Source organism: Pinus tabuliformis, chromosome 6, assembly GCF_031772625.1.
Source record: "Pinus tabuliformis cultivar Carrire ecotype Pingquan chromosome 6, CPIR1, whole genome shotgun sequence".
In the NCBI taxonomy this organism is placed as follows: domain Eukaryota; kingdom Viridiplantae; phylum Streptophyta; class Pinopsida; order Pinales; family Pinaceae; genus Pinus; species Pinus tabuliformis.
In genome coordinates, this window is record NC_142292.1 from 1,420,973,324 (window position 1) to 1,420,983,863 (window position 10,540).

The 10,540-nt window shown below is 41.9% G+C and overlaps 1 protein-coding gene across 1 annotated transcript; it reads right to left on the reverse strand.

The window, feature by feature from the left end:
• Positions 1-531: 531 nt before the first annotated feature.
• Positions 532-1,377, reverse strand: LOC149263971 (uncharacterized). Its single transcript, XM_089393158.1, has one exon. It carries the CDS (start codon positions 1,375-1,377, stop codon positions 532-534), a length of 846 nt encoding a protein of 281 aa, XP_089249284.1.
• Between the last annotated feature and the right edge of the window lie 9,163 nt (positions 1,378-10,540).

The following is a 10,540-nucleotide window of genomic DNA, read 5'->3' on the forward strand; positions in this document are numbered from 1 at the left end:
CACAATGGCTCCTTTTTCCCCCAATTTTTAGACTATGAAGATTTTCTTGAGCAACTCCTACTGCTTCATGTATTTGTCTACCATCTAGAAAGCTAAATTGCTCAGGAGAAATGTTCAGGGAGAGGAATGGTTTAAACCTGGAGGCAATAACTTTGGCAATACTTTTGTATACACAGGTGCATAGGGAGATGGGCCTGAATTCATCAAAAGAGCTCAGGTGGTTAGATTTGGGAATGAGGGCTAGAAGGTGGCATTGAAGGGATGATAGACTGATCCTGTATGCCTGGATTCTTCCACAACTTCCACTAACTCATCTCCAATGAATTCGAAGAAATGGGCCTTTATCGACGAGCTCAGTTCAATAGTAGGCACATATCTCTGAATGAATGGTTGGAAAAGTTCGACAGTCCAGCCATCTGGACCAGGGCTTTTGTCCTTTTGCATTGCTTTGAGAATGTCTTCTACCTCCTCCTCAGAAACTGGTTCTATGATGGAGTCATTTCCTTCCTCCTCTATGAACCTAGGAAATTACTAGGTGACTCTTATAACTTCTGCAATAGTAACTTCCTTTGGCGCTTTGAAGAGATTCTTGAAATAATTGACCCCTAATGAGGCCAACTCTTCAAAAGAGCGAGCCAGTTCACCATTAGCTTTCTTCATTTCCCAGATTGTATTAGAGTTTTTCCTTCCTTCAGCATAATTCTGAAATTTTTTTGTATTTTCGTCCCCCGCCTGCAACCAGATCACTCTACTTTTTAAGCACCAACTTTCCTCTTGAAGTTGGAGGATTCTCCTCCTTTCCGTCTCCAACTCTTGAAGTCTATCCCGAGACTCAACTGTTCCATATCCATTACCACCTAGGTCTTCAAGGAGGGCAATCGCAGAGTTAACATTTTCAAGGGTCTCTTCGTCCTTCAGTTTCTTATGGAGGGCCCAATGCTTATAGGTGACTTTTATCCTTTTTAAATTATCCATAAAAACCTTTCTGTGACTCTCTTCTTCATTGAGTTCATCTTTCTTCCAAGTGTTATGGAAGAGGCTAATAAAAGATGCATCCGAGAGCCATGAGGAATTAAATTTAAAGGGAGTTCCTGGTTTAGTGAAAACTCCCTTTACTTCTAGAAAGACAGGGAAATGATCCGAGAGACCACCTTCCCCAACCCAATGTCTAAAAGCCTGTAATTTTTCCGCCAACGATTCATAGAGCAGGAATCGATCAAGTTTCTTTCCAATCCATTCTTCTCCTATTCTTCGGTTCCTCCACGTCGGGCGCAATTTGAGCAGGGAAACATCCACCAGGAGAGAAGAGGCCAATTTATTCAGAAAGAAATCAGATAGAGGATCTACCCTGGCTCTGACCCCCCATGATTCTGTCATCCCCAAGGAAAAATTTAGATCTCCTCCAATTATAAGATTTGGGTGCGCCAAAAAAGATTTAGCGAAGAATGGGTTCTAGAACCTCTCTCGATCCAAAATAGGTCCATAGAAATTTAGTATAATAAAAGGGATGCATGGCTCGTTGGAGTATAGTTTCATAGCCAAGAAATTTTCTGATCCCCAAGAGGAGGTCTCGCGAAGAACCTTCGTGTTGAAACCAAATGCCACCCCTCCCGAATGTCCATTAGCATCTAAGGCATGGAAGCTCCAACTTGGCAAAATCTTAACGAGGCATCCTATTACTTCTTCCCCCTTCCCCAGAGTTTCTTGGAGAAGAATAATATCAGGTTTGTTGGACCTGACCAGTTCCTTCAGAGCTAGCTTTTTGGGTAAACTAGCTAGACCCCTGCAATTGTAGGATAAGATTATCATCGAAAAATCTCAGGGGGTGGCCACTCTGCTCTAAGCACCCCTGACAGAGACATCCGCTTCTTGTCAGCTATATCAATAAAAACCTTAAACTGTGCCTTCGACAGGTTATTTTTTTTTCCTCTTAGCTTCCTCGGGCCTGTTGACACCAGGTCCAACTCCAAGCCTCCTACAGCAAGCCCTTTCCCCTTTATGTTGGCCAAAGGTCTAAGGTTGTAGGGGGGTTCAGGGCTATAGACAATAGGAGGGGCAGTGGAGACAGCATCCACGTGAATGGAGGACAACTTAGGAGAGGATGGAATGGCCATGATAACACTATCTACTGAGACTTGACCCTTCCTCAGGTCTAGCAGGTCATTCAGGAGCTTCCTGAAAGGACCAGGCTCATCGCAACATGACTGAGATAAAACAATAGAAGTGCATAAGGTAAAAGAAGGGGATACAGGCATACTCACCTGAGATACCCCTGCCTTTTCATAGACTGATGGGGGTCCTAGGAAGGTCGTCGGGATAGAGATAGTCTCAATTGCTGCAAACCCAGGCTGTTCCTGTTCTTCTTCCCCCACCTGCTCCAGAACCAACCCCTGAGCATTTACCTTAGGATCGCTCTCCTTGAGCTGAGCCCCTTCTTCCAGTGTGTACAGATCCTTTTTTGCCTCCAGATTTTTTGCACTTCTCCTTTGTCTTCAGCGGCGACGGTGTCCCAGAGGGCACCCCCGGGCCAGATGTCCATATTTATGGCAACGATGGCATTTGAAAGGAAGATTTTCATAGTCCAGGGTCTGTAAAAACTCTAGATCTCAATACTTCAAGTTCATAGCATTTGCCAAACCCTCTCTGGGGTTTAAAGTTACTAGAATACGTGCAACACTCCAATCATGTGTTCGTAGATATGATCTATCAATGTCAAGAAACTTCCCCAGGGTATTACCAATTGAAATGAAGGCCGAGTCAGTCCAGAATTGCATAGGGAGACCTAGAAATTTGACCCAGACAAGAGATTCCACCAGTTTTTCTTTCTGCACATCAAATAGGGGCGTCCATCTTCTGAATAAAATTGGCCTCTTCCCAAAGCTCTAGTTCTTTTCCAGCAACCATTCGACATGCTCCTTTTGCCCAAAACGAATGCTAAACCAACCTCTGTCCAGATTCTTGATCTCTTCTAGTTGACCTAGAGCTTCTTTCCATTCTGACTGGGCCCAAACCTTGATGTATTCTACCAAGAACTTTCTTCCACGAACTCTGCCAACTAAAATGGTTTCCGAGGATTCCATCACCTGATCTATACGAATATCCACTCCAAAGACGCAAATAGGGTGCTCCTCCCTTTTTCTGATGGGTTTGTTCTTCTTCCGCTTCCCACCCACAACCTCCTTCTTGGCTTCTACCTCCCCTGGATTCTGATTAACAGGAGCATTTTCCTCTTCTGCCCCAAATGACTCAGGTCGCCTACCAACAAGGTCACTGTTGTCTTCAGCCACCTCCACAACTGTCCTTTTTATCCCAACGCCAGAGGCCAGGGCTGGTCTTTGCACTTGACCCACCTCTCCGGATCCTTTCGGCTCCCCTCCTACCTCTTCGTCGGACGTAGACCTCGACCGGCTGTGGAGCAGCCCTTCCAAAATAAGGTTTTTTACGGGGACCCTTTCCTGAGCACCGTTTTTCAGACCCCCTCCTCCCACTGCCTCGTCAATCAAACATGAGTTCGCTGCCATTTTTGGAAAGAAATGTTGCAGGTTTTCTCGGACACATCATGACCCCAACAAGCAAGAAGGTCTTCTGGCTCTGGTTCAAAGTTGATAGACTCACATTCAAAAACCATCTCCCGCTCTTGCATACCAACATCTCTACTCAGGGACTTCAAATACTTACCTCTTGGTCCTTTGAAAAACCAGCATTCAACTTTGCTATAAATGATAGATGTGTCAATCGCAAACTTAGTAATGAATCCACCCAAAATACTATTGATCCAATAATTGACAGCTCTCGCGATCTTGTTTTCTAAACCTTCTAGGCACCTCACTAACTCTGAAGTCCACACAATAAGGTTATCCAACTTCCACATAGCTTGACCATTTGCTAATTTATACAACCATTCATATAACTCTCATGGAAAAGAGCAGAATAAAATTTCGTGTTCTTCTATATACAAGTATCTATTCAACCACTCTTCCTTCAACATGCGCGGATTCTTGTTTTCCTGGGCTGCAAACTCATGCAACTTCTAATCTATCCGCTTGTTGATCTCTTTCTTAGTCAGTATCCACTTATTACACATCATACATTCCTCAGATAGATCCCAATCTTGACAACAGAACCATTTGTTGGCTTGAGGGGCTTGGACCCAAGTTTAGAGTTAGCTTTGCTAACCAAGAAAGCCCTACACTGCTGGCCCTTTTAGAAACAACCCGCATAGCGCAGGTTGTAGTCTCACTTGAGGCAATATTGGGGGATGCTAGAAGCAGGTTTCTGTATCCAAACGACTATGTGATGTATCTCTATTACTTTTAGGGCTTTATTCTGACCTTCACGAACCCTAACCCTTGAAACCCAGAAATTACAGTAACTAACAAATAACAGATCCAAGCTCTTTGTTAACTGTTCTAAACCTTAATAACATCATATAATTAAGAAGATATATGACTTTTGCACATCTATTAAGTATTTTTCATGACAAATGCAGCAAACAGAGTGAACATACAGTAATTTCAAAAGGAAATAATAACACACAGATACACAGTTAATGCTCCAAAATAGTCTTTGTTATGCTTAGATCTTCTATTACATATTCTTTCTACGTTGTGCACATAGCTACAGGGGCCCGCGCACTCAACTGCGGACTTAGTAAGGTCTCCCTGCAGACATATGTAGGAACCTTACCCTTCACCTAAGTACAAAAAACAAACTTCTCTTACTTAGATCGTTCACACATTCACTGAATTCCCTTCCTTACGACTCTCTATGACTCCCTTTTATATCATCTTCTATTATAATACCATAGTTTGTGAACCATGGGCGGGTCACAAAACAACTTAACTCCCAATAATATAAGGGGATTTGACCTTCCTAAAGCCCCTTCGACTCCTATCGACCTGCACGCTCCGCTCCTCAAAATGCGAAGACTTTACAATAATAACAAAATTGTTTACAAAATTGACCCCATGGGACCCTATCCAAACACTTGGTGGATAAGTGTGGTTTGAGTAAGGAATTTCATGTAGAATCTTGATTAGTGTAGTTGGCTACAGGTACACAAAACTGAGTTCATCATTGGTTAAGAGATTGTGCATTTTATTTGAATGGTATGCCTACTACAACACATTTGAATGTATTGCCATTGGGATCATATAGTATGTGTTTGGGAATGGATTGGTTGTACTTTCATAGGACCAAGGTGGATTTTTATGACAAAGCCATTGAGTGTGTGGATGACAATGGGGAACCGAGAGTCTTACAAGGAAAGAAGAAACCCACATTAGTTATGATGGTGACAACTATCTAGGCAAAGTGTAGCCGCATGAAGGGGTGTGTGTTATTTGCCATACAGATTTCTAGTGACAAAGGTAAGGAAGTCGAGGATGCAAATGTTTTGAGCAGGTACCCAGTTCTACAACAATTTTAGGATTTAATTCCTAAGGACATTTCAAATTTTCCACCTCACAGGGAAGTAGAATTTTTTATTGAGTTAGTGCCAGGGGTAGCTCTAACATCGAAAGCACCTTACAGGATGAGCACACCTGAGTTGGTAGAGTTGAATTTGCAGATGAAGGAAATGTTGGACAAGGGATACATTAGGCCAAGTGTATCTCCATGGGGAGCATTGAATTTTTTTGTAAAATAAAGATGGTACTCTCAAATTCTGCATTGACTACAGGCAGTTGAACACAGTGACTATCAAAAACAGGAATCCATTACCAAGGATTGATTACTTGTTCAATCAGTTGAAGGGAGAAGCAATGTTATCGAAGATTGATCTGAGATTCGGATATCACTAGGTACGCATCAAAGAGGAGGACATTTACAAGAAAACTTTCCAAACTAGGTATGGGAATTATGAGTTTGTTATAGTTCCATTCAGTTTGACTAATGCTCCAGCTACATTTATGTGCTTTATTAATAGTGTGTTGTGCTCGTATTTAGATAAGTTTGTTATTGTGTTCATTGATGACATATTGGTATATTCTAAAAACGAGAAGGAGCATGCCGAGCATCTAGCAGTAATGTTGAGGTTGTTCAGAGAGCATCAATTGTATGCTAACCTCAAAAAGTTTAGTTTCTTCCAAACTAAGGTACACTACTTGGGACATGTTGTTTCCAAGGAGGGCATAATAGTGGATCCAGAAAAGAGAAGGGCCATCATGGAGTGGGTAGCTCCTAGAAATGTGGATGAGGTGATATATTTCATGGGGTTGGCAGGATATTACAAGAGGTTCATCAGGAACTTCTCACAGATTTCTTATCCTATTACATCATTGTAGAGGAAAGGTAAGAAGTTTGACTGGATAGAGGAGTGTGAGGCCAGTTTTGAGCAGCTTAAGTAGTTGTTGACACATGCACCAATGTTAAAGATTGTAAATCTGGACAAAGAGTTTGTAGTATGTACAGATGCTTGCAAGAGAGGACTTGGTGGAGTCTTTATGTAGGATGGTCAGGTAGTATTCTATGAGTCATGAAAACTAAACGAGCATGAGAAGAACTACCCGACACATGATCTTGAGTTAGTAACGATCATACATGCATTGAAGATGTGGAGGCATTATCTTCTTGGAAGGAGGTTGTTGATTTCTAGTAGCATCATATGTGCTCCAAGTCTCAAATTTTGCAGGGAGGCTTGGGTGCATGTATTCCAAAGAACCCAGAAAGAGTTTTGGGAAATTCCATCAAGAGACAGTTTTTTTAAAATAATTGATTATTTTTAATGGGTCCCTAAGTCTAAACTTAATAAATTAAAATAATTAATGGGTATTAATCTAACTGTGGGTGTAACTTCTAGAAGAAGACGAGGATCAAGAAAAAATGATATTAGCCATTGATTAGCTTCTAATATGGGTCGTTTAATTTCAACGAGAAGATTATTTAAGGAGGCTTGAGGGTCATTTGGAAGACACACAGAGAGTTGATCAGTCTAATCGAAATACTGAAGCCAGAGACAATGCAGTGGTTTCGTAGTGATCACATAGAGAGGGGCGGAGAGAGTTTTGGTTGGAGGATATTCTCTAGAGCCAAGAATACTCAACAGAGAGGCAAAGAGACACACAAAAGAGGTAGCGTAGTTGGCAAATAAGGTGACGTAGAGCCAAGAAGGGCTCACACAGAGCAACACAAAGCCTTCATGTAGAAGTCCAAATTTGTTGAGGAGGATGACGTTTCTAAGACAAGAGGGATGGAATCAACTCCTAAGAGAAAATTGATTCCCAGAAAAGGTGATGTAGTTCCTTAGAGGTTGACGTAGGCCCACGTAGGGGCAGTGTAGAAGTAGCTAAGGAACTCGTTGGTTCAACTGCCTGATCAACTGGAAATTGCAGTGTAGAGTGAGGTAATCTCACTAATTTTTTTTGCCAAGTGATATTATCTATACTGGATTTCTAGCAAGGCATATAGAGGTTGTATTCAGAAATACTTATTATTAATAATAAAAACCCTAAGATTTGCTACACTGGTTTTCCCGCATTGGGTTTTTCCGAGGACATTTGTCCAAAAAAAACCGTGTCATTTGTGTTGTATCTTTCTCTATTGTTCAATTTCTTGTTTCGGCATATTATTTTAAATTGTGTAGGCTGAAGTGTACGTATTTCGATGTTTGTAATAGGAAACTGCAAATAACTTGTTCATGTAAATCTAACAAGTAGGAGAAATATCATCAGTTGATGCAGTAGAGATTCTGGTTGAAAGATTTTTCATATGGTATCAGAGCAGTGTAGGTGAGACAAGAAGAATAGTGCCAGAGAACCCAACACTGAGTAGAGAAGGAGATCGAATAGCTGTAGGAGGTAGTAGTTCGAATCCCTAGAGGGATTGCACAATCCAAGCCAGGAGGGCTGGATTTTCAAGGAAAGTTTCTCTATGAGAGAGTCGACAGAGAGGAAGGGCTTCCAGATCGAAATATTGATGTGGCAAAGGGAGTAGCGTTGAGCCTCAGCATGAGGAAGAGCTTGTGGGACACAATTTTTTTAGTAGGTAGATTGCTGGGCTGAAAGACATAAGAAGAGAGAGGAGAAGCATAGTGAGGGAATTTTTCCTCAATAGACTTCCTACCAAGAAGTCTGTTTTCTTATTCGCGGAGCAACAATAGTAACAAACAGAGAGGAGTAGTTCGAAATTTTTTCGTGGCAGAGATGGAAACCAGTGGGATGAGAGATCAAGACAGCTTGGATGGAGCATCCAACTATGTCATATGGAATGCAAGGATGTCATTCCTTCTAGATGAGAATTCTCTCAAGACCTATGTTGATAGCGTGGTGGTTGTACCTGTAAATCCATATCCACTGAAGAAGTACCGAACATAAATGACGAAGGCCAAGAGGATGATCCTGGATGGAGTAAAGGATGATGTAGTTTTGCACGTTGCTAATAGAGGGACTGCTAAGGAGATGTGGGATAACTTGGTAATGCTATATCAAGGATCTTCTAAGGAAAAAAAGATGTACTTAGAGTAGAAACTGAGATCTGCGTAGATGTAGAAGGGGGAGTGCATATATATGTTCCTCACGAAGCTTCAGGAGACTCATGATGAGTTAGCAGCTATGGGGTCTACACCTCAAGGGTCTAAGTTGGTTAGATTGGCCCTCAATTCTATATCAAAGGAGTGGCAAGTCTTTGTCCAAAGTATCTTGGGTAGGGCAACATTCCCAAATTGGGATGAGATGTGGGAAGCTCTCAAGAAAGAGGAGATGAGGAGAGATATAGTCAAGTGTAAGTTTGATGGAAGTAGTAGTAGTGGGTTGAAGCCCAGGGAGGAGGAAGATAATGCATCCCTTGCATCCGAGGGGCAAAAGGAGTAGTGGAGGTGGAAGAAGGATGTCTCGAAGATCAAATGATTCAGGTGTGGTGAGATCGGTCACTACACAACACCATGTCCTCTCAAAAAGAAGGGCAAAGATGAGAAGCATGATCTAAAGGCTGCTCCCATGAAGATCGAGGAGGATTAGTTTGACATGATAGCCTAGATACCTCCAGGAGGAAGGTGGGCTAATTTAGAACCGTAGTTCGAAAGAGATACATATGGGCAAGATCCTTGAGGAGTCCATCCCTCAGATCAATACCTTGCTATCAGAGACCAGATAAGTAGTAGTAGGATGGAAAAAGTGTGAGATGGTGCATAGGAGTGTTGGAGCGACAGATGCAATGGCTAGAATGCCAAGTCTAAGTAGCGTAGTGCAGAGTTGCAATAGTGTAAGGAGGCACATTGCAATAGTAGCGACAACGCAGTGGCCTCAGACGAATATCGTAGGACTAGCAGTAGCCAGATATTTAGTATCAAGATGCATCTATGTTGAACACTTGTTCAGTAATTTGGGATGTTTTTCCATTGCTTATGTAGTAGAAGCAGTAGTTTGTAGTGTAGGGGCAGTTGGCTATGGTAATGCCAACAACATCACAGATGCAGAAATTCAGAATGAGCTATAGTATGGTTGCAGTGTTGACAGTGGCAGTGTCAGCACCAGTATAGTTGTAGTAGCAACGCAGTAGTTGGTGGACAACATGTCAGAAATCAGCATTGCAGAGGACGATGTTATGAAGTCAAGGTGATGCTTCAGTGGGAGGCATTGCTAGAGAACATTCCTCGCTAAGAGGGAGTATTGATTTTTGGTAACATCGAATGTGCTCTAAGTCTCAAATTTTGCAAGGAGGATTTGGCGCATGTATTTCAAAGAACCCAGAAAGAGTTTTGGGAAATTCCACCCGGAGACAGTTTTATTAAAATAATTAATTATTTTTAATGGGTCCCTAAGTCTAAACTTAGGAAATTAAAATAATTAATGGGTGTTAATCTAACTGTTTGTGTAATTTCTAGAAGAAGACAAGGACCAAGAAGAAATGATCGTAGCCATTGATTACATTCTAATCTGGGTTGTTGAATGTGAGCGAGAAGATTATTTAAGGAGGCTTGAGGGTCATTTGGAAAACACACAGAGAGTTAATAAGTCAAATCGAATTGCTAAAGCTAGAGGCAACGCAGTGATTTTGTAGTGATCATGTAGATAGGGGCAGAGAGAGTTTTGGCTAGATGATCTTCCCGGGAGCCAAGAATACTCAACAGAGAGGCAAAGAAACACACAGAAGAGGCAATGCAGTTGGCAGAGAGGGTGACCCAGAGCCAGGAAGGGCTCATGCAAGGCCCACGTAGAGCAACGTAGAACTTTCATGCAGAAGTCTAAATTTGTTGAGGAGGCTGACATTTTTGAGCTGGCAGGGCTGGAATCAGCCCTTGAGAGAAAATCGATTCCCAACAGAGGTGATGCAATGCCTTAGAGGCTGATACAGGCCCACGTAGGGGTAATGCAAAAGTAGTTGGGGAACTCGTTGGTTCAGTTACTAGATCAGCTATAAATTGCAGTGTAGAGTGAGGTAATCTCACTAATTTATTCTGCTGAGTGATATTCTTCTTAATAATAAAAAACATCAGATTTGCTACACCAGTTTTCCCACATTGGGTTTTTCGTAAGATTTGTTGCATCAGTTTTTCCACATTGGGTTTTTCCAGGGACGTTTGTCCAAAAACAACTAGATGTTT